Source organism: Rhagoletis zephyria, unplaced genomic scaffold (genome assembly GCF_001687245.7).
Source record: "Rhagoletis zephyria isolate East Lansing unplaced genomic scaffold, Rhagoletis_zephyria_1.1 Rzeph_scaffold_00445, whole genome shotgun sequence".
NCBI classification, from domain to species: domain Eukaryota; kingdom Metazoa; phylum Arthropoda; class Insecta; order Diptera; family Tephritidae; genus Rhagoletis; species Rhagoletis zephyria.
The window spans coordinates 54,471-78,386 of NW_016157529.1; the positions used below are offsets into that span (position 1 = coordinate 54,471).

The 23,916-nt window shown below is 33.8% G+C and overlaps 1 protein-coding gene across 1 annotated transcript; it reads left to right on the plus strand.

The window, feature by feature from the left end:
• The first annotated feature begins 3,186 nt into the window (after nt 1-3,186).
• LOC108359730 (piggyBac transposable element-derived protein 3-like) lies at nt 3,187-23,872 on the plus strand. The gene is made up of 4 exons (XM_017611701.1): nt 3,187-4,022; nt 4,088-4,445; nt 23,348-23,350; nt 23,402-23,872. Exons 1-4 carry the CDS (start codon nt 3,187-3,189, stop codon nt 23,870-23,872), a joined length of 1,668 nt encoding a protein of 555 aa, XP_017467190.1.
• Nucleotides 23,873-23,916: the final 44 nt, after the last annotated feature.

Below are 23,916 nucleotides of genomic sequence, written 5' to 3' on the forward strand. Positions count from 1 at the left end.
TTAACTCTTTGTGCACCCACCTTTCTTTTTTCTTTTCTTTTTCTTTTAGAAAATTATGCCGGCTACATGATTTCGAAAATGGGGTTGACGACTAGGTTTCAGAAAGTATGAGGAAAGTGTATACTTACATATCGTCGCTTAAAGTACAAAACCGCGTATCCCCGTTCTGTAAAACCGCGTAACTGACGTTTTTTTGCCAAAAATTGGATTTGCTCACACAAGTTCTTGGCTCAAGCCTGATCTATTCGTCCTGAAATGCGATTTCTTTGTAAAAAAAGAGAACCATTTTGAAATATGAGTGTTTTTACTCTCTACAAAATAGTTTATGCGACCTCACATACGCAGTTGTGCATTTTGTTAATACACGGTTTTGTACTTTAAGCGACGATCTGTTAGTTGTTTATCGGAGGGCGGTCTGTTCAAGCCGACTTCAGGTGTTTTGCATAAATTAAAAATTTGTTAAATTTAATGATGATACGCTAATCACAAAGCCTAATTTTTTGCAAAATCTTATGAGAAATTTAAAAGTAAATTTGAACCGAAATATAAAAAGTTTTCAATTGGGAAGAACATTCGATTTTTAAATCGCAAGATTGCATTCAAAATAAGAAAACAAAAAAATAACAGAATAATGCGCGCGTGGTTTTTATTACAAAATGAAAAGAACAATTACGATGAAGTCTCCTTTAACAGTTTACATTTTAAATATTTTTAATAAAAAAAAGGTGCCAACTACGTTAGTAAAAAAAAGTACCAAGCACTGATAATTGTTTTTGATTTGAAATGTTATTACATTGGTATAAATATGGGAAAGAAAACACCCCGATTTATTGTTTTAATATTATCAAAGTGGCAAGGCCGTTGAGTATACTTACAATTTATGAAACTTCAAAAAATTTTATTATCCGTCAAAAGTTATTGAAACTACCTTATTTTCTGTATCATGGTAAAAATCATGACAAAAACATTACAAAGTAAAACCATTCTCTCAATTCGTCGGCCACGATTTTTTTCTGACGTTTGCAAACATTTTAAAATCATATACAATTGAAAATAAAAAAATGAAATTGTTCACAATTGTTGTTGTTTGAGATTAAAAATGAGAATTTGTGTGAGCTTGAGTTCGAATTTTAAAATTATATTGCTGGCAAATGTCAGTCTGTCTCTCAGTGATTTTACCTTGTAAGGCTTGGCCGTTTTAAAATGGCATTTAAAGCTTTTTTTATTCAAATTGAAAAGATTTCCTCCTTCGCACACTTCTCTCATGCTTTTTTATCGTAGTTATTATTCTTTTGACATCTAAATTGCCATACATTTTAAGTCGTTGCCAATACATTGTTTCCGGCCTTTCCTCTGTGAACTACATTCATATTACTAATTTTGGTTTATAATTTTTTTCCATCTTGCTATTGCTGACTATCAAAAAGGAATCAATAAATAATAAAAAGTTAGTTACAATTTTAGTGAATGGCTCTTGCAAATAAAACTTTGTGGTTGAAATGACTTGATTGCCGATAGGAACTAATCAACTTTTTCTTCATTGTGGTAAATTTCCACATCATCACAGCAGCTGGCTGTCAAACCGAAACCAAAAAAGATACCAAAACATTCAGGGCGCAATCTTCTTTTCTATGATTATTGTACTGCTACTTTGAATTTCTCAATTTTGACAATTCTGATCTAAAAGTAAACGAAACCTCAGAAACTTTAAATGCACTGCAATTCACTAATACATACTTCCGCAAAAATCACCTTTTTCGTATTTTCCTTGTTAAAGTTATTTTAAATGAAAATTTGTTTCGCCTTATTCATAAAAAATAAAAATTTTAAAAAGCTTTTTAAATTGCCGTTTGCAAACATTTTTCAATTTATAAACCTTTTTTAAAGCTACTTTTGTTTTTATGAATAAGGCTATTAGAATTCAGCACAATTAAAAGACGTTCCCTATCGAAAAATTTATTATTAAAAAATTGGCTGTTCTCACATTTTCTTTCAACATCCATATCGACTTGGTTTACTTTCTGTACAGATACGTCATCGCCGCCAGGACGGCGCAATCTTGTATTCTATTTTTCTTGTCAGATATACATTATATCTAACTGTCATACTACTATTAATGGTAACCATATTCATTAAAATCGTTTCAATCGTAATAAAAGTAGTTTACATACTTCTAGTCTAAATATATTTTTTAATATAAACTAGCCTTTTTAATTCTAAAATAAGTCAACAATCTCAAGATTTATAAAAAATTTGTCTTCAAAAAATACGTTCATAATTCAAATGCAAATTAGAATAGAAATTTTGATGCAAAAGATTTTCCGCGGTATTCATCTTACAAATTTATCGCGTTACTTATCCGTATGTCGCTCTGGATAGACATATATTTTAATTTATATGTTTTCTTAAAAATAAATGCAAATTTACCTATTTTTTCCACCGGCAGGCACGAATATGGTATTCAAAACAGAAACAATGACAACGAATTTTACACACATTGTTGTATTTTAGCGCAAAACGATAGGTTTTACAAATATTTTAAATTATTGCCTGGAATATACACATTTATCGTTATTATTGGAAATGCAAGACTTGGCATGCATTTTTAATTTGTTATTTAATCAATTCAAATGAATAAAAACACATTTTTCTAAAATATTTCCCAATTTACTTTTTAAAGATTTTCTGAAACTTCAATGTAACTCCGTGCGGAGAATGAGAGAATTGAAAATCAAGTGATCTCATCTGTTTTCAAATGTAAACAAACAAAATGGCGCTTTCCATACTTGTAAGACTATACAATGCAAATGACGTTAAAAACGGAAACCTGGCAACGCTGGGCTAGAGAGCAACGAATCAACATCGTGTTTGGCTATTGCGCTTTGTTTCTTGTATGCAAAAATGCCTTGCGAGGAATATTACATGCTTGAAAATGCTTTTGGTGGCATGCAATGCCTTTTGTGTTATAAGTCATTTAACAAATAAAGAATACTAGTGAACCCGCATGGCGTTAAGACGCCAAATTGAGTTTAATATTTTAAACAGATGGCAACACTATTCACAAACCTTAATAAATATTAAATATATATGCATCAAAGGCGACTTTTGCTACCAAATATTAATATTTTTTGCCTTGCCATTATTTTCAGTTTGGGACTATTATTTTCGTATATTTTACTGCCGAAAATGTCTTCAAATCGCCGTAGAGAATTTTCGCTGCGGGAAGAAGAAATTTTTGAAGTCTTGATGGCTGACAACAGCGACGATGAGGATGGTTTGCTCCTTGACGAAGAGGACCAAACATTTTTAGCACAAGATATGGATGCGGGTTTGTCTACTGTTGAAATTGAACCCAATTCAGCGCCTCTAGAAGACAACATACTTGAAAACCAGCAACCCAGTGTTACTGCCCCATCTTTTACCTGGCGAAAAAATTCATATTCGCCGCACTGTTTTCTGGAGGAACATGGATATGACTTCGGTGAAGTGAACATTGGAGATAGCACCCACACTTCTGATGAGGGGCTGACTCCTGTCGAAATTTTCGATAAGGTTGCCGGATTCGAAAACTTAGTTGATCAGATTATAGTTCCTGAATCAGTACGTTATGCTGAACAAGGCGGTCGATGTTTTATTATCAGTAATGAAGAGGTCAAAGCTTTCTTCGGAATGAATTTTGTAATGGGGTATCATTGCTTACCCACATTTCGCAGCTATTGGTCTACAGATCCTGATATGGGAGTTCCGTACATTGCTAATGTCATGCCTATAAACCGTTTCGAAGAAATACGTAGAAACTTACATTTTAGCGACAATTCTAATGAACCGAGTAGGACCGATCCAACTTATGATAGAGCATTCAAAATACGCCCCATTCTTGAGCACTTCAACCAAGCTTTTCAAAGCGCTATGACCAATACCAAAATCCAGGCAATAGACGAGCATATGGTTAAGTTCAAAGGTCACAATATAATGAAGCAATATGTCAAAAACAAGCCCATAAAATGGGGATTCAAACTATGGTGTAGGGCAGACTCTTCTACTGGCTATTTATTTCAGTTTGATTTGTATACTGGAAAAAAAATAGCGGCCCTGAAACTGGATTGGGTGAATCGGTTGTGCTGCAATTGCGTAAAGATTTACAGGGTATAGGTTGTGAAATATACTTTGACAATTTTTTCAATTCTCCTAATCTTCAGTATGAATTGACGAAAATGAATATAAAAGCTTGTGGAACAGTACGCTCAAACAGCAAAAATATTCCAAAAAACGTGCCAGCTGATAAAAACATGAAACGTGGAGACATTTTCACGACCAGTAGCAATGGAATTTCGTTCATAAAATGGATGGATAACAAGGCTGTATTTTTATTGACAAATTTCTTGTCTCCCATATCGAAAACGACAATCAAGCGGCGGGCTCAAGGTAGTGGTGAGAAGATGAATGTAATATGCCCTGAAGTTGTTTTAAAGTACAATAAAAATATGGGAGCGGTCGATCTCATGGACCAAAAAAAAGTGTGTTACGAAGTGGACAGAAAGGCAAAAATAAAATACTACCTACGATTGTTCTTCGACTTGCTAGATATCGCGATGAATAATTCGTATATAATTTATTGCAAGCTGTACGAAGCAAAACGCGTTGAAGGAAGTCTGCTTTCAAGTCTAGATTTTCGCCAAGTAGTAGCTCGTTCACTTATTGGCAGTTTTTCGTCTCGACAAAGAGCTTTGCCGTCAGCTGTTATGACAAAAAAGCGAGCTTCTCTAGCACAAAAGCGCGGGACACCCTCACATGTAATGGTGAAAGTGAGTAATAGAAAAAGATGCGTACAGTGTGCAAAAAGTCATGTTGAGAATCGCACAAATAACACATGCTCAACATGTAACTTTCATTTATTTTACACTTCAGAACGTAATTGTTTTGTTGAATATCACTAATGTTTATTTTTATATTATAAATAAATTTATGAATTAAATATTTTGTTATGTATACCTTAACGCATATAGGGACATATATCGTCGGTCCCTACGAAGAGTAGCACATTTCACTATTCGCGTGGAAGACTAGCACATTTCACTATTAGCGTGGAAGACTAGCACATTTCATTATTCGCGTCGAAAAGTAGCACATTTCAGATTTTTGCGTGGAAGAGTAGCACATTTCGTTATTTGCGTGGAAGACTAGCACATTTCAGATTTTTGCGTGGAAGACTAGCACATTTCAGATTTTTGCGTGGAAGAGTAGCACATTTCGTTATTTGCGTGGAAGACTAGCACATTTCAGATTGTTGCGTGGAAGACTAGCACATTTCAGATTTTTGCGTGGAAGAGTAGCACATTTCGTTATTTGCCTGGAAGACTAGCACATTTCAGATTTTTGTGTGGAAGAGGGATACGCAAGGCAGTTCATATAAGGTTGTAGCAGCCGTTAAAAAAAAAAGTTACATAAATATGTATGTTTATACTATAATTATTTTTCTTCGGTCATGCTGAAAGTTTAGTGTTGTATATGGAGCCTTTTGGCCGGTTATTACAAGTAAAATAAACGTTTATTTTTCCTCCTACACCTTTCGACATTCGCGTCTTTCTCAGGGAATCTTTATTTATAAATAAATACGAAAAAACATATACATACAGTATCATATCAAGAGCACCCCGTTTCAAAGTGATATTATTTATGTTATGTTTATTTATTTACTTAAAAAACCTTCAATTAAAATAAAGTCAATTCTCTTAAAAAAATCCATATTGGCCCAAGTTTAAAGCCCAGGAGAATACTAAAAAAACTCAACAAATTTTCAACAACGCAAACGCAAATGAAATATTTTCCTTCGAAGAACTGTCCAAATATTTTCATTGGCAAAAAATTAAGATATCACATGTACGGAAAATTACAATAAAAAATAGCAAAAATCAAGTAGACATGGCAGTAAAATACGACTTTATGCAAAGCGAGGAGAAGTTGAACCTAATGAAAAAAAATGTTCAATGGTCAACCATGAAACACTGTGAATTGCCTAAAGCTTACAAGGGAAAAATACCTTAAAAAAAAAGAAAAGTGGATGATATTCAACAAATGATTAGTAAACGGTATATACCGTCTGAATTTCATGATTTTCATAATACAATTAAAGAAATATAGAATAAACGTTTGAATTTTCAATATATATTATGCTTTTATGATTTACTTTAAACCGGAGACGTGCAGTTTTCGCGGCTTACCAATCTGAAATATGCTACTCTTCCAAGCGAAAATCTGAAATGTGCTAGTCTTCCACGCAAATAACGAAATGTGCTAGTCTTCCACGCAAAAATCTGAAATGTGCTAGTCTTCCACGCAAATAACGAAATGTGCTAGTCTTCCACGCAAAAATCTGAAATGTGCTAGTCTTCCACGCAGATAGTGAAATGTGCTAGTCTTCCACGCGAGATTGAAATGTGCTACTTTTCGACGCGAATAATGAAATGTGCTAGTCTTCGACGCGAATAGTGAAACGTGCTAGTCTTCCACGGTAATTTGAGATGTGCTACTCTTCGTTGGGAGCGACGATATGTCCCCTTAAAAAAAACACATAAATATAAACTTTTTTTTTTGTTGTATTACTTTAATGTTAAATAAAACCAAAATAAATAGATACAAACCAAAAAAAACATTTTTACTGCTTTGGAATAGTTATAAACGTGTAAGGGCTAAACAGTTCAGATATAAATCCTTCTCAAACCCATGAACGATAAAATCACCTCTTTCAGTAATTTATTTAATTAAAAAATTTATTTAAATTTAACAGCTGGCAACTCTTTTCAAACCATCAAACAAAATTTTGGTGTTTAAACTGAAGATTTCTTAGCACTCTTTCGTTTAACACCCATAGTTTAATACTGCATATAACTAAATTCGGCTTTTAAAGCAGGTGGCAACCCTTTTCAAAACATTTTCAAATTACTACCTTTTTAAACTCCTTTAGTCTGGACCCCTGTGGGGGAACATTTAAGTTAACAGTTAAGAAGCAAAGCTTTTAATAACCATTTCGACTGATACCTATGGCAACTCTTTTCAAAAAGTAAAACCTCATTGCACATCTGCATTGAAGCCTTTTAATTTGACACCTCATTTTTAAAAATCGAGCGAAGGATGGGGATATGATGGTATTGATTTATAAATAATCTCAACTTGATTTTCTTAAAACGTGGCCATTCTTACCGGAAAAGTAAAAACCTACTGCACATTTACATATCAAGCCCTTTAATTTGATACCTCATTTTTGAAAATCAAACGAATGGGTCAGATCTGATGACACCTGGACAAAAAGTGCTTTCGCGTATTATATATATAGATAGGGTTAAATTCGACTTTTTAAACAGGGTGCAGCCCTTTTGAAAAGTAGTTTCGCGCTAGGATATTCTTAAATATTCTTCGTCTAACATTGCGACACATAGTTTAATGAGCTGATGAATTAGGTTGAGTTTTATTAATTAAACATGTAGCAACTCCGCTAAATATAGTTCAGAAATAAAGAGTTTTCAATCCCCTTCGATTGATACCCATATTTTAATAATTAATTTAACTTATTTAATAATTTGAACTTAAATTTTAAACAGGTGGCAACCCTCTTCCAACACCTCAAACATATTTTAAGTGTTCAAACTAAAGTCTTCTTAATATTCTTTCGTTTCACATCATTATTTTGAAATTTCATATAACTTCTGGATAAGTTAATTAAACTCGACATTGCAAGAAGGTGGCAACGCTCTTCAAAATATTTTCAAACGGCCACCTTCTGAAGCCCCTTTCGTTATGCGCCCATATGTTGAAACATATTTCTCCTAATTAATTTTCTTAATTCAAATTTAATTTAATTTTTTAAACAGGTGGCAATCCTCCTAAAGTTAAGTTAGGAAACAAATATTTTCAAAACCCTTTCCACTGATACCTATTTTGTAATAATTGATTTTTTTAGAGAATTTGAATGAAATTTTTTAAAAGGTGGCAACTCTTTCCAAAAAAGTAAAACCTTATGGCATATCTGCAGTCCAATAGTTTTAATTTGACACCTTATTTTGGAAAATCAAACGAACGGTGCTGTTATGACGGCATTGCTTATTACTTAGTTTATATTCATTTAATCTACAGGTGGCAACTCCTTTCGAAAAAACAAAACCAGTTTCCACATCTACCGGCCAAGCGCTTTAATTTGACACCCCATTTTTGAAAATCGAACGAACGGTGCACATCTTTTATGCGGAAGAAAAAATGCCTTCGCGTATTACTTTGAACTTAATGTTTTAAAAGGTGGCAACTCTTTTCGAAAACGTTAAGCTTTATTGCACACCTAAAGTCAGAGCCCTTTGATTTGACACCTCACTTTTGAAAATCGAACGAACGGTGTGAATCTGATGGCATTGATTATTAAATTTTTTGAATGCAATTTTCTATCAGGTGGCAACTCTTTTCGAAAAAGTAAAACCTTACTGCACATCTACAGGCCAAGCGCTTTAATTTGACATCCTCTTTTTGAAAATCGAACGAACGGTGCAGATCTTTTATGCTGCACAAAAAATGCCTTCGCGTATTATATCACATATCGATATATCGATGGCTGAGTGGAAGATCGACCTATCTCGGCAGCCAGTTCGAAAACACTCTATCTCAAAAAACTTTTCAAGAACGCCCATCGATATATAGATGCTATTTTGAAATTTTGATTCTTTTCATAAGGAAACATTTTGATGAAGAAGAAATACAACGACTTTTTAATGAAAAGAAGTTAATTTTTTTCAAAGAATTAAAGGGTGGTTGTTAAAAAGAAGATGTATACGAATAAAAGACATTTTTAATNCCTGGACACAAAGTGCTTTCGCGTATTATATATATAGATAGGGTTAAATTCGACTTTTTAAACAGGTGGCAGCCCTTTTGAAAAGTGGTTTCGCGCTAAGATATTCTTAAATATTCTTCGTCTAACATTGCGACACATAGTTTAATGAGCTGATGAATTAGGTTGAGTTTTATTAATTAAACATGTAGCAACTCCGCTAAATATAGTTCAGAAATAAAGAGTTTTCAATCCCCTTCGATTGATACCCATATTTTAATAATTAATTTAACTTATTTAATAATTTGAACTTAAATTTTAAACAGGTGGCAACCCTCTTCCAACACCTCAAACATATTTTAAGTGTTCAAACTAAAGTCTTCTTAATATTCTTTCGTTTCACATCATTATTTTGAAATTTCATATAACTTCTGGATAAGTTAATTAAACTCGACATTGCAAGAAGGTGGCAACGCTCTTCAAAATATTTTCAAACGGCCACCTTCTGAAGCCCCTTTCGTTATGCGCCCATATGTTGAAACATATTTCTCCTAATTAATTTTCTTAATTCAAATTTAATTTAATTTTTTAAACAGGTGGCAATCCTCCTAAAGTTAAGTTAGGAAACAAATATTTTCAAAACCCTTTCCACTGATACCTATTTTGTAATAATTGATTTTTTTAGAGAATTTGAATGAAATTTTTTAAAAGGTGGCAACTCTTTCCAAAAAAGTAAAACCTTATGGCATATCTGCAGTCCAATAGTTTTAATTTGACACCTTATTTTGGAAAATCAAACGAACGGTGCTGTTATGACGGCATTGCTTATTACTTAGTTTATATTCATTTAATCTACAGGTGGCAACTCCTTTCGAAAAAACAAAACCAGTTTCCACATCTACCGGCCAAGCGCTTTAATTTGACACCCCATTTTTGAAAATCGAACGAACGGTGCACATCTTTTATGCGGAAGAAAAAATGCCTTCGCGTATTACTTTGAACTTAATGTTTTAAAAGGTGGCAACTCTTTTCGAAAACGTTAAGCTTTATTGCACACCTAAAGTCAGAGCCCTTTGATTTGACACCTCACTTTTGAAAATCGAACGAACGGTGCAGATCTTTTATGCTGCACAAAAAATGCCTTCGCGTATTATTTTGAACTTAATGTTTTAAAAGGTGGCAACTCTTTTCGAAAAAGTAAAACCTTACTGCACATCTACAGGCCAAGCGCTTTAATTTGACATCCTCTTTTTGAAAATCGAACGAACGGTGCAGATCTTTTATGCTGCACAAAAAATNTTTTGAATGCAATTTTCTATCAGGTGGCAACTCTTTTCGAAAAAGTAAAACCTTACTGCACATCTACAGGCCAAGCGCTTTAATTTGACATCCTCTTTTTGAAAATCGAACGAACGGTGCAGATCTTTTATGCTGCACAAAAAATGCCTTCGCGTATTATATCACATATCGATATATCGATGGCTGAGTGGAAGATCGACCTATCTCGGCAGCCAGTTCGAAAACACTCTATCTCAAAAAACTTTTCAAGAACGCCCATCGATATATAGATGCTATTTTGAAATTTTGATTCTTTTCATAAGGAAACATTTTGATGAAGAAGAAATACAACGACTTTTTAATGAAAAGAAGTTAATTTTTTTCAAAGAATTAAAGGGTGGTTGTTAAAAAGAAGATGTATACGAATAAAAGACATTTTTAATCATTTCATAATGATATGGAAAATTTTGATGAACATGAATTTAAATTTTTTTATTTAAATTTTCAATATTTGACTTGGGTGAATCCAAATGAATTTTGAAATTTTTTATTTGAGTTTTACTTCAATATTTTCATAACTCATAAAACTAAAAACTCGAGAAAACCAGCTTTAAAGTTTTGAATTTACATACACTCCCAGGGGAAAACTTAAGAGAAAACCAGCTTTAAAGTTTTGAATTTGCACATACTCTTAGGGGAAAAATTAATACATATTCAGCTTTATCATGAGTTTCATTTGCTCCAAACCGGTTCACTTTTCACTTTTTGTTTCCGTGAATTTATTATGCGCGGATGAAAATTTTTCGGGTGAATTTTTTTCCGACGAAACTCAGGATAAGGCTGATTTTGTTCTAGTGAGCTACTGAATCGTTACAGCTATGAAACTTTTACACATCATAAGAAAGAGCTTATGTTCATTCTTGCATACTTAACTCGATTTTTGCTTTTTTGGGGTTATGATAATTTTTAGTAAATAAGCGATGCACATATATGTACATACTACGTATGTGTTAAATATATGTATTTATATGTTATTATTGAAGACCGATAAGTTAAAAATTTCGTTTCACTTCTCGTAATTTCTGACTGGGTTGCTCATGCGGAGCAGTTCTCTTGTTCTCACCAACACAGTCACAGTTTAACTTTTGCCGACCACTGACATAGAAGCAGTGTTGTCAGGTCTTCGGCATGAGAAAGCGTCCCTCTTGATCTGAAAAAACGTCATTTCCTACCCAAAATCGTCTTTTTCAAATGAATGTACAAAAAATTGTTCTTATTAAACTTGTATTGTATACTAAGGTACATTTGCACGTAAGCTATATTAAAATGTCACTTTGACAGCGCATATTTAAAATTCATTGTAAACTGGTTTGAGATCATTAACATAAAAATCATTTTATACATGCACTTGTGATCAGCTGATTAAATCATCAACATTTTGATCGATTTTGGCTGTTTATCTTTTGTTTATTTAATGTTTATGATTTTTCCATAAAAGCCAAGCTCGTTATATAACAAACAAAATATAAATCCACATTTCAAACTTTTTCAAAAATTATAAAAAAGTCTCTGCTAGATTCTCAATTTTTTATTCAGATTTTTTTAGAATTTTTTTTGAGTATGTGGTTTGATAGCCCGTTAAATTTCAGGGCAATAATGTGCAAGTTTAAAGAAGCTAAATAATCGCATTGATTTTTAATATTTTTTTTTTGTTCTTGTAGACATTTGGTTAGGGCTCGGTTGTCGATAATGCTAAATTACGTTCTGCTAAGAAGGAGCTCATTACATTTTCAATGAAGTCTAAAAAAAGTCGCCTATTTTTTGTGGCGTTTTGTGCTACACAGCTTTTTTGATGGTTTTGCGAGCATACGTGTTGCAACAGATGGACTCTTCCTGATTTGGGCTTTAATGCGCAGTTGCAATCATTACAATAAGCCTCGTACCCTCAAGTGTTTATACAACCAGCCTTTGAACACGGCATCCTCCAAGGATCCAAAAAAAATGCTCGTACGCTTGGTTTGCATCATATTTAAGTCATCTGTGTCCAAAGAATAAATATCTTTTGAAGCATCTGCAGCAAAACACAAACATTGTAAGGATTTACATATTAAGAAAATAATTCAAAATCAGTTCTACTCACAAGATTTAGTAACAACGAAAAATTACTGGGAAGTTAAGAAACGTCATTTTTTACACAAAACACGTCCAAACGTCAGCAGGATACAAAAAACGTTCAAATGACGTTAAAAACGTCAACCTGGCAACGCTGCATAGAAGGTCGCGCAATGGGCCAAATAAAAATTGCCTCTCTCTGCGCATATGGTCCCAGGGCGTTTTTTTGCTTTCACGCCTTCATGTCGAAAAAGCCACAAAACCTGAGTTTTCACAGCGGCCAATTTTTACGCAATTTTCATTTAAACTCGCTATATCTCAGACGTTTATGTATCGATTGATTTGAAATTCGTACACAATAAACTAGGTACTATTCTAAAGAAGATGAGTCTAACTACACTTCCTATTACTTATTGAAAACAAAATGGCGGATATTTTAACTGTTTTATAAAAATTAAGGAGGTGGTTTTTACAAATGCAAAAGTTGTGTTACCAAGTTTAAAATTTTTATTTTGTTTGAGTGCAGCATTATAGACAAATATACGGAAACTTTTGGGAAAGTTTCATGTTTAGAGAACAAGTAGTTCTACAGTTATAACAATATTATGGTGGCACCCACGAGCGGGCGCTCGCCTCTAGATAACAAATATTTTTACATAGCATTTGTACAAGTAATTTTGGAAGTCATATTAAGTGAAATGTTGAAATTCATAAATTTATCGGTGTAATATAACTTATTAAAGCTCTTTGTTATAAATTGAATAGACATACTTACATACGCACGCTCGTGGGTGTCACCATAACATTGTTAAAATCTCCGCCATTTTGTTATTAATAAGTATTAAGAAGTGTAGTTAAAATAGTATCTAGTTTATTGTGTACAAATTTCAATACAATCGATACATAAACGTGTGAGAGTGCAAATTTCGCAAAAAATGATCGCTGTGAAAAATCAGGTTTTGTGGCTTTTTCGACATAAAGGCATAAGTAAAAACTTGTTTAAAATTAGCTTTAAATGTATTTTTGAATAAGATATCGATTACAATTCCTTTGAAATCGCTTATCTTCACTTCAATTTTATGTCTTTTACGCTGCCTGTTGTTTTCGCTGCTTGTTGTTTTCGCTGTTGTTGTCGCCCAAACTTTGCGAGAAAAATAACGGACCTGCGCATTGCGCAACCTCTTATATATAAACCCTGACTCAAGTGTAGTATCAGTTAGACAAGAAACACTTGAGTGCATAATGTTTGTATGCCTGTATGTATGTCTAAACTAGATTAGACTTCTGTAAATATTGAACTATCCTACAAAGTGATGAAATTTACATACATATGCATTTGCGCTGTTGGGGGTATTTATTTAGGATTAACCCTGCAGCAAATCAAACTGGTTCAGAACTTTCCCTGAGCTAGCCTGAAAAGGGACGGTACTGGTTCCTCATCTATACCAACTCAATGCTTTCAATTGTCTTTTTTAACATGGCGATGTCCAATGAATTGACAATATTCGTCCTCCGCAGAACTTTTGAACTTGTTCTGATCTGACTCTGGCTTAGATGGTTCTGAGACAGTTCGTATAACAACAGTTCCTAGATAGTTCAAAAAGTGTCACCACTGGGCTAGAACAAATGTGGTTAGTTTAGAGCTGGTTCCAGAAAGTATAGTATAGAGCATTTTCTTTAAATACTGCAATTAAATAAGTGCGCATACAATTTTGTAAATAAAAAATACTTCATTTTATGATTAAAGAGCTATTTGTTTTGCACTAATTGACTTTTTGAGGCAAACTTTGCTTTAAAATTAGGAACATAAAGTGTCAGTTATTACTTCATTTTCTAAAACCGTTATTCATAAAAATACGTATAATGGGGATATCTGTGGTATTTATAAGTAAAAATCTGAACTACATTGTGTGAAAAAATGGGAAAACGGTGATATATTGAATGCTTATTTGTGATAACTCAGCGATAAATTGTATTAAATATATTGAATTGTAGTACATAGACTCTCCGGCATGTAATAAGAATATATAGAATTTTGAATATATAAACATATACAGCGTGGCGACAAATAACTGTTACCCAGGTTTTTTTGAGGGCCCTTTATAGATTTTGCGAAAAAAGTATTTTATTGTTAGTTTTCCACAGATTTTACAATAGTTGTATTAGTTACTTTTTAAATTTTAATCCTTATCTACATTTTCCAGCAGTGTAAACTTTGAGAGAAAAGTTCATTTGGCACTCAAGTCTTTTTCAGGTGTATTTTTGCTTAGGCTTTGTATAAAAAAATTACAAAAAAGAAAAAAACTGTATAAGGTTGGTCGAATGAATGGCCGTCCTAGTCACCAGTTCCGAATCTATTCGATTTTTGAGTACGAGGCCTTATGTTGGTCAGAAGGACTCAAAATGGTGAAAATTAGCCTATGGTTACAGAAGGCATGGAATAAATTAACTGACGAGGACCTGCGTGCCAAATGAACTTTTCCCTCAAAGCTTACACTGCTGGTAAATGTAAATAAGGGTTAAAGTTTAAAAACTAATTAATACAAATAAAGTAAAATCTGTGGAAAATTAACAATAAAATACTTTTTTCGCAAAATCTATAAAGGACCCTTTTATTTCTCAAAAAAACCTGGGTAACAGTTATTCGTCGCCACGCTGTAAATTCATGTTTCTGTGTTGGAAATTTAGTTGAATTCTAGAAACTGTTATAAAAACTTCAATATTTTAGATTGGAGTTATAAGTATGCAGTTCTATAGCCCATTAAGTTGTAGTATAATTTATCGCGCTTATCTTTCATAGCTCTTTCACGCACGCTCTTGAAGGTATTCTCCTATTTAATTATTTTCCTTTAAGATGCAAGGTTACACTTTGCTACACTAAAATTTAATTGGCTTCAAAACTGAATACTCGAAATACTTATAAAACAACTCTGATTAAAAAGTTTGAAATTTGAAGACAGTGTAAGAGTTCTATCAAGTTTTCAGCACAGCTAGGAATTTGAATTTAAATGATTTATAGAATATGAGGCATACTCAGAGGCGTAACTATAGTGTGGCATGGCTTGCAAAATGCCACGGGCCCCCGATCCGAGAGGGCCCCGGCCCAAGAGACCGCGAGCTCAGAAATATCGTAACAGGTTTGAAAAAACTAAGTACTTAAAAGTTATAATTTTTTAGTACTTAAATTCATTAAAGTAAGAAACAACTAAAGACCATATGAGCATTTCCACAGAGAGGTCAACCAGGACCGAGAGCTAAAATGAACAGTCAGTTGTATGGGAGCTATAAGTTATAGTGGGCCGATTTCGACGGTTCCGACAAATAATTAATACATTGTAAAAATACACTCGCTTACCAAATTTCAGTCGGAAAGCTGAGGGACCAAATTGTGATCAAACAGACAGAGAGATGGACTTCTCTAAATCGACTCAGCTCGACGTTCTGATCATTTTGGCAAACATTTATGTGGGTCTATATGTTCTTCTTCTGGTACTTACAAACATTGCGCCATATTTATAATATCAGTTCATTTTCATGAAAGGTATAAAAAAATTATGGAAAAATCGTACGTTCGCGACCCCTACGTTCGCGACCGGTAATTAAGCTTATAAATAAAAAGATATTTCAGGGCGCAATTATTTAGGAGGAAAAACCTTTATTTAACTTTAATATAAAATAAATCGCTTTAGAATATTCTGTTCCATTTCGCAGTTTGTTGCATTTTTCAATTTGCAGCCAAAAGCGACTTCCATTATTATTCGTACATTCGCGACCGCATGTTTGTTGCTTTCATATTGAAAATTAAAAATCGAAATATCATCCCTTTTCCACAAAAGATATACCTAGCAAAATTCTATGGACACATAAAAAAAAATTTATAAAAATGTATGTTTTCCTTGTTTTTTGAACTTCAAAAGCGTCCGAACGCACGGTTCGCGACGGTTGGAAATGCACATGTTCATATACTTCATATTACGTCCTGCTTTCCTGAAGTATTAACTGCATTAATGTAATATGCTCTAATTCCTGCGCCTACAACTGAACGATGGTTTTCGAAACTAAAATTAATAAAAACCTATTTGAGAAACTCTATGGGACAATACAGACTATGTAGCTCTATCTTTAAACTTTCATTATTTATGTTATAGATTCTTTTGCGGAACAGAAAGCTCGGAGAAAAGAAATTTTATTAATAAAAATCTTATTGAAATTAGATTGTTATTTCATTACAAACTTGTATGTATAAACACATGTTCTTGAAAATGAAATGTATTAGATATTTAACCAAGGGCATAGCCAAGTAGGGGAAGAGGGGGCAGAAATTTTCTAAAATCAATAAATAAATAATATAAATTGTATGCGTAATCGAATTCACGATTCCAGAAATAAGAAATACTTTTTCTAACCTAAAAGATGTGATAAACTTTTTTCGCGAATCAATGACCCGCAAGAATTATGCTCCTGATATATCACGATTGTGTGAAACAAGATGGTCGCAAAAATATAAGGCTATCAGGAAATTTTCACAAAATTTTCCTGAAGTTGTGAAGTTGTCAATTCAGCGAAACTTTGCCACAAGAAAGTCTGCGTATCAATTGTGTGCAGCTATAACAAGGCCGATATTCATCATTGCTTTACCCTTTCCTCAACGAACTTTTTGACGTAGGAAAAAATATTTTGAATTTTAGTTAAAATATTCTTAAAAGTTGACAGTTTTAAGGTCGTTTTATGATTCGACATCAAATGAATATACTACATATATTTTTAATGATTATTCCTTTTTACCCACAACTGCTACTGACTAGCCCGCAGTCCCAAATTAGAAAAATAAAGCTTAGTATCCATATGGCTACAATGGGCAGGAAAGGGTTAATGACAACTGCTAAATATTCAATGAAGCTGGAACCTACAGCAAACGTTTTGGAAATGAAGACAATAGACTCATCGCCGTTGGTCAGCATATTGAAAATATTTTTGAGGTGGTTAAGAAAGCTCGCAAGAGTGCAGAAGGAGTCACATGGGAGTTAATTAAAAGATCTCGTATGATTACAGCCGTCTAGGAGTAGAAATTTCTCTACCACGTTTGGCAGGTAAACAAAAAAACTGAAGTATCCCCCATCGGTAAATGAAAATGGGTACTGGCAACGGTCTATAATATTTAATACCGTATCTGGATTCACTAACGGCCTTTTTATAAATACGCCTTTCCAATGAAAATAGTCCAGCTTTTCCGTCGTCTAGAATCTAGATTACACCCATTGTATATGATTAAATGAGAACGCGCAGCATTTTCAACAGATCTATGATCCAGTGCAGTGAACTCATTCTTTGTTACAATTAATGGAAGAAGAATAACTTGTCTGAAGACCTATTATTGTAGATCTATTTAAAGAATAAAGCAGATTTCTGCCAGCGATAGATAAGTGTATTTCTATTCTGAGTGTTTTTCCCTGCACAACAGCTACTGTGGAGCGATCGTTTAGCATATTTTGAAGAGTAAAAACCTGGCTCAGGAGCACAACAGAAGAAAGGCTTTCTGGACTATGCGTCATGAGCGTCTATAGAAAACTACGATATGATTCAGGAGGAAATAATCTAAAAGTTTGCTGAAAATCGGTATTAGCGTAAAAATTATTAAATAAGAAATATGTCATATTCAACAATTTTTATTGAGCTCGAGGCCGTTTTTTTAATGAAAATTTATTGTGGAAAAGCAACAATAATTTGAAAAAATGGTAGAAGCGATATTTATTTCGGAAAACACCACATTCCCTCATCAGACTTCTTTCAGTAGGATTCGAACCGACGATCCCACTGAGTCAGCCAGTTGCCTACGCACTGTGCTAAGTTCGCCTTGTTAATTCTTGTTGCTTATTTCCTCTATTTCCCATGTTAAGCCAACTACAATCAAGCACAACTATTCCGCTACAATTCACTTGATCATGTGGTTGTTGGTTTTGTTGGTTTTTTGTTAATATTTCTATTATTAGAATGTTGAAATTTTTAGGTATGCTCGTCCTTAAGTTATTTGTTTTTTGTTATTTTATGGCCATATAACAATTATATTCAACAATTTTTATTCAGCTCGAGGCCGTTTATTTAATGAAAATTTGTTGTGGAAAAGCAACAATAATTTGAAAAAATTGTAGAAGTGATAGCTATTTCGGAAATCACCACATTTCCTCATCGGACTTCTTTCGGTAGGATTCGAACCGACGATCCCACTGATTCAGCCAGTTGCCTACGCACTGTGCTAAGTTCGCCTTGTTAATTCTTGTTGCTTATTTCCACTATTTCCCATGTTAAGCCAACTACAATCAAGTACAACTATTACGCTGCAATTCACTTGATCATGTGGTTGTTGGTTTTGTTGGTTTGTTGTTAATATTTCTACTAGAATGTTTAACTTTTTAGGTGTGCTCTTCCTTATGCTATTTGTTTTTGTTATTTTATGGCCTTATAACCATTATATTCAACAATTTTTTATTGTGATCGAGGCCGGTTTTTTAATGAAAATTTATTGTGGAAAAGCTAAATTTTATGGTTATAATTTGCATTAAATTTTATACATGCGGTATATATGTGTAAAAATTACATCAATATTACCAATAACGACTTTTTTGGAAATATTTTAGCAGTTGCACCATAAACTAGAGAATTACATATTAATAATAATAATAATAATAGATTGGCGCTTACACATATGTTAGTGTTTGGCCGTGTGTGTGTTGTGTTGTCACACAAAGCGGAGGGACCTACAGTTTTACGCCGACTCCGAACGGCGATTGTATTTTTATGAGAAGCTGTTTTTCATCGCGGAAACGCACTCGGAGGTTTGCCATTGCCTGTCGAGGGACGACCGCTGTTAAGAAAAAACCTTTTATTCTATATTTTTTGCGATGTTGCTTTGACCAGGGCTTGAACCCAGGTGCTGATGAGTGAAAGCGCGTACTGCTTACCACTACACCACAGCGGCCGAATTACATATTAAATATACGAAATCAGTTTTCTATTAGTCTTAGGGTCTAAGAAAATCAAAAAAATATATCTAGTATAGTACAGTTGTGCCTCTTTTGTTAGCTTTCACATGACTGAGGGGAGTAACATTGATGACAGCGCAACTAGCAACATATGAGTTTCAACCGTCCAGTTCTGCATCCCTTTTGCAGTAGTTCAGAGATAGTTCTGAAATTTGTAGGGCGGAACTAGCCCTTTGCCAGACTGTCTCTAAATTTTGCTACAGGGATGTTATACATGTGTAACATAGATAAGGTACATATGCATACACACATGTTTGCGTTTAAGTACTAAATAATACATATACCTTCTCAAAAAAATACATTTTGTGAGAGAATTTAGCTATTTACTTGAAAACTAAAATAAAATAATAACAAAATAAATAAATAATATAAAGTTTATCTACACATTGGGGATAAAACTACAATAAAAAAATATATATAAAGAGACAGAAAAAGTAAGGAACCATTCTGTGTGTTACTATATGGACTCATTTTCGATCTATAACTTAATGTATTAAAAGCTTACCGATTTTTTACGATGTCGATGTTAATACTTTGAAGAAGCAACATTGTCACATATTTTTTGAATGCATCTGTATTAGTACACGCTTTAACATTTCCTGGCAATTTGTTAAATAGTTTTGCGCCATAGTTGCGAATAGAGTTTGCACTTTTCCCTGTTCTTAGGAACGTAAGTAGTATAAATATGCTAGCAGCGCTGCTGCTCCGGTTCCAGAACCGCCATAAGGTTTGCTGCTGATCCGGTGGCTCAATCGGAGCAAGCTTTGCTGCTCCGCCAAAAGATGTCGCCAATCGTAATCCAAATTCAGAACCCAGATAAAAGCCGCAAGATGTCGCTGGTGACAAATTTGATTCAGGAACCGGAACCGATAACAGGGTGCTCCGCTGATGGAAATCCGAGAAATCCGATACCATTCAGAACCGGAATAGATCATGATGATGGAAAAAGTGTGTTGGTATGCAGTCAGAAATATATACAAACGTACATACGTACATATGTATATACATATATAGATGCTCCACCCCCACGATTGAGAGAATACAAAGATTGCGCCGATCTCGGACCGCTATTCCTCTCTTAATGAATTTGACAGAATCGTTGTTTGCATGACGTCACACTTGTGCAACTTGTTTACGTTTCCCTTGCAACATTTTTTCTTCTTCTTCCATTCTTGCTCACGTTTTGGCATTTCTCTCTCGCAATTGCACCAGTGTGACGTCACTCAAAAGTTATTCTCCAAAATCCTCTCTGATCGGCGCAATCTTGTATTCTATCATTCTTGCTCCACCCCTAGAAAAGTGTGTTAATAATGTGCACATAGTTGATTGCTAAGTATTTAATATGTATGTGTCAAGAATGATAGAATACAAGATTGCGCCAATGAGAGAGGATTTTTGAGCGTAATTTTTGCGTGACGTCATCTTGGTGCAATCGCGACAGAGAAATGCCAAAACTCATATAAAAATATGTAAACAATGCAGAAAATTGTGTTAATTTTAATGTTACATGACCCATTTTTGCAGGAATCACTAAATATACAAAGGTAGATTAATTAGGAACACGTAGCAATAATTTTGGACATGTAGCCCTTTAGATAACTACGATTTTTAGCACACGAAAAAATGTATGTATTAACAGTGTTTGCAGTTTCATATAGACCAAAAGGAAGGTGTGCAGCAAAGTGAATTTTAGGACTTGCCATTTTAAAAAGACATGCAGAGTGCATATTTATATTTGTGGACGGTAGCCAACCACCATTAACTCCACAGCTTTTATTTGATGACTTTTGTACCATTTCCGAGGGGATGCATGAGTGTGGCTTTTTTGGAAGCAAATATACTATGTCAGTAAAATACAATTGATTTAGAAAAGAAGGTTGAAGCCTGCAAATTGAGTGAGATTTCTTTAGACAGCACAGAAAAAACTCGTAAAAAACCATCCACTTCTACTGCTAACAAAAGATTGCTGGCAAATACAAATTTCAAAAACATTTTAGATGCACCAGTAGTGACTGAGACTGCCTGAAGTGTGCAATCATTTCAGGAAGAGCTTTCTGAAAGCATACAAGCCTTGGGAACTCTCAGCTTGTCCAATGAAAACATTTTACATTATTATGTTACAGTATATTTTGCTTTGCTGATCTATGCTTAAGTGCACATTTAAGATACCTACCCCAAAATGCGCATCAAAAGCATTATTTTTAACATTTATAAGGAAACTACTCTGATAAATGCATTCAATATCCCTGCACATTGGCGATACCTGCCTTAAAAATTGTGCGACTAGTATCAATTATCAATGAAAGTATTACGTTTACCTGCACTGGCCCTACAATTACCTAATTTTTAACCCTTTATTTATTTTGCTCATCTCGCAGAACAACGAAAATGGCTATCAATTTATGTAGTTATATAGATAATTAGATAACATTCGGTAAAAATTTCGCTTGCAGTAATTTCTACATGGTAAGTGCTCCGCCAATATTTGATTTCATAGGGATTCGGATACCTTTCCTCATTGAAGTAGTAAAGAAAAGTCGTTTAAGTGCCTTTTTCGGTTACGTGCACAAGTTTTTCGTGCAAAGAAGGATGTGCAGCTAAGCAAAATATACTGTATATATACGGTGACCATATTTATGGGAGCCGAATACGGGACAAAAAATAATTCTGCAAATTTTTGCAAAAAAAAAAACCTACAGAGCTTAAATCCTTATTCAATTATCCTAGATGTATTATGCCTGAAACAGCACCCTTATAGTAACATCACAAATTTGTAGGATATTCTTCTCGAGATTTTTACCGCGCAAAATTTGTTTAAAAAGATTCGTTAAATTTAATACAATAAAGTGCAATTTTTAAGCCGGTAGGACTTACCGTTAATTTTTGGCATTTTTTTTTTAGACGGTGTTACAAATATTTTTCATACAAAGTATGTTCGACAACTTTTTAAAAGAGAAGAAAATGAGCAGCACTTTCCCCTTGTACTTTATTATACTAAATTTTAATGAGTTACAAAACTGCAAACCATTTTTTTTTTAGATTCTAACTAAAAAGTTTAAAATTTTAGTGAAACATTGCAGAATTATTTTTATAGTTTTTTGCACAAAGTCTGAAATTTGGATTTATATGACTTTTGTTAAGAAAAGAGCTTTACTTTCATAAAAAAATAGTAAACATTAAATACACTAAAGACAAATAGCCAAACCTTGCTAAAATGTCGAGTCCTAATTTATATTTTGGACACTGTATGTATCCCTCGATTACAATCACAGTCATTCGGGTTAGAAAATAATAAATGTTTATGGAAAAAATTACGATTATACATATACCAACATCTCTTAAAACTGGTTCATGGCATTCTATTTTATACGGGACAAATGCAGGGCATCAAAAGAAATACAGAACATTTGGCGTCCCGTATAAAATTAATAAATTACCAGGACAAGTGGTCAAAAAAGAGGACTGTCCAGTATAATACAGGACGGATGGTCACCGTATGTATATACTTGTACAAAAGTTGGACAATAATCTAAGGTTAAGGTATGAGAATTCCGTAACGAATTCGAAAGAAATACCAGACCTTGGTTCACTACAGAAATTTCTAAGCCATGAAGGAAACGCCTTGGAAGTAGCACATGGTTCGGTGTTATCACCTAAAGCACAAAAGTGCCTAAAAAGTGCATACTGGGATGTAACTTTTCTCATTCTATTTTTTTGCCAGAAATTTATGGTTCTTAATACCCAAGAAAGGGGGACAAAATAATACTAAATAAATTATGCAGCAAATGTTTGAAGGCAGGGCACAGTGCTAAAGAATGTAAGAGCATTAACCCAGATACGCCCAAAAGCCTTCCAGAAGGATTTGAAACATCGTTCCTTAAATTTAATTTTCAAACTTGTGGTAACTGCTAACAAACTAGGCTATACATTTTTTAGGTACAGCTAGAACCAAATATCATTGCTTCATGCTTATTTCTGTACGTTTCCATTTAATCAGTGAACGTTGTCCAAGTAAATTGTGCTTATATTTGTGATGGCTGAATTGATAGACCTCGTTGTTGATGGGTAAGTCTTATTCTTTTCTATAATAAATTCTGGATATTAGGCTGTGAGTTTACTCTAAAAATATGTTCAATATAATAACTTATTCGATCACTAGCCATTTGATGTGAATGATTTGTCCGCTGTAGTTTCACAAATACTTACATCCTTCCAGAAGGATTGCGGGCTAATCCAACTACTTTTAAAAACATTTTTTTGCAGAAGGAAGATTACACTAAATGAGTTGTTAGACATCATTGAAACCGCAGACGACGATGACATTCCTGATAATGGATTAGATGTTGCAGTTTTACCCCCAATTAATTGTAATGATGATGTCACTGATGAAGATTCTGGTGAGGAAGACAATCCTACGATCAACAATTTACATGGCAGTCAACTTTGCGCGGAAGCCGTTCTCCTCAACAAAAAGAATTATCAATGTGTTGTTGAAGATGTCGATGAAACCGATCTACCAGAAGAAGTTGCCTCTACGGTGAATATTGAAGGAGGAGGGCGTAAAAGAACTACCTCAGCATCAGCAAATTGTCCGCCCTCCCAAAAGAAAGAAAGCTATTCGTTGTTATAGCTGGATAAAAAGTGAAGTGCTGACCTCAGCTAGTACAGACTAGG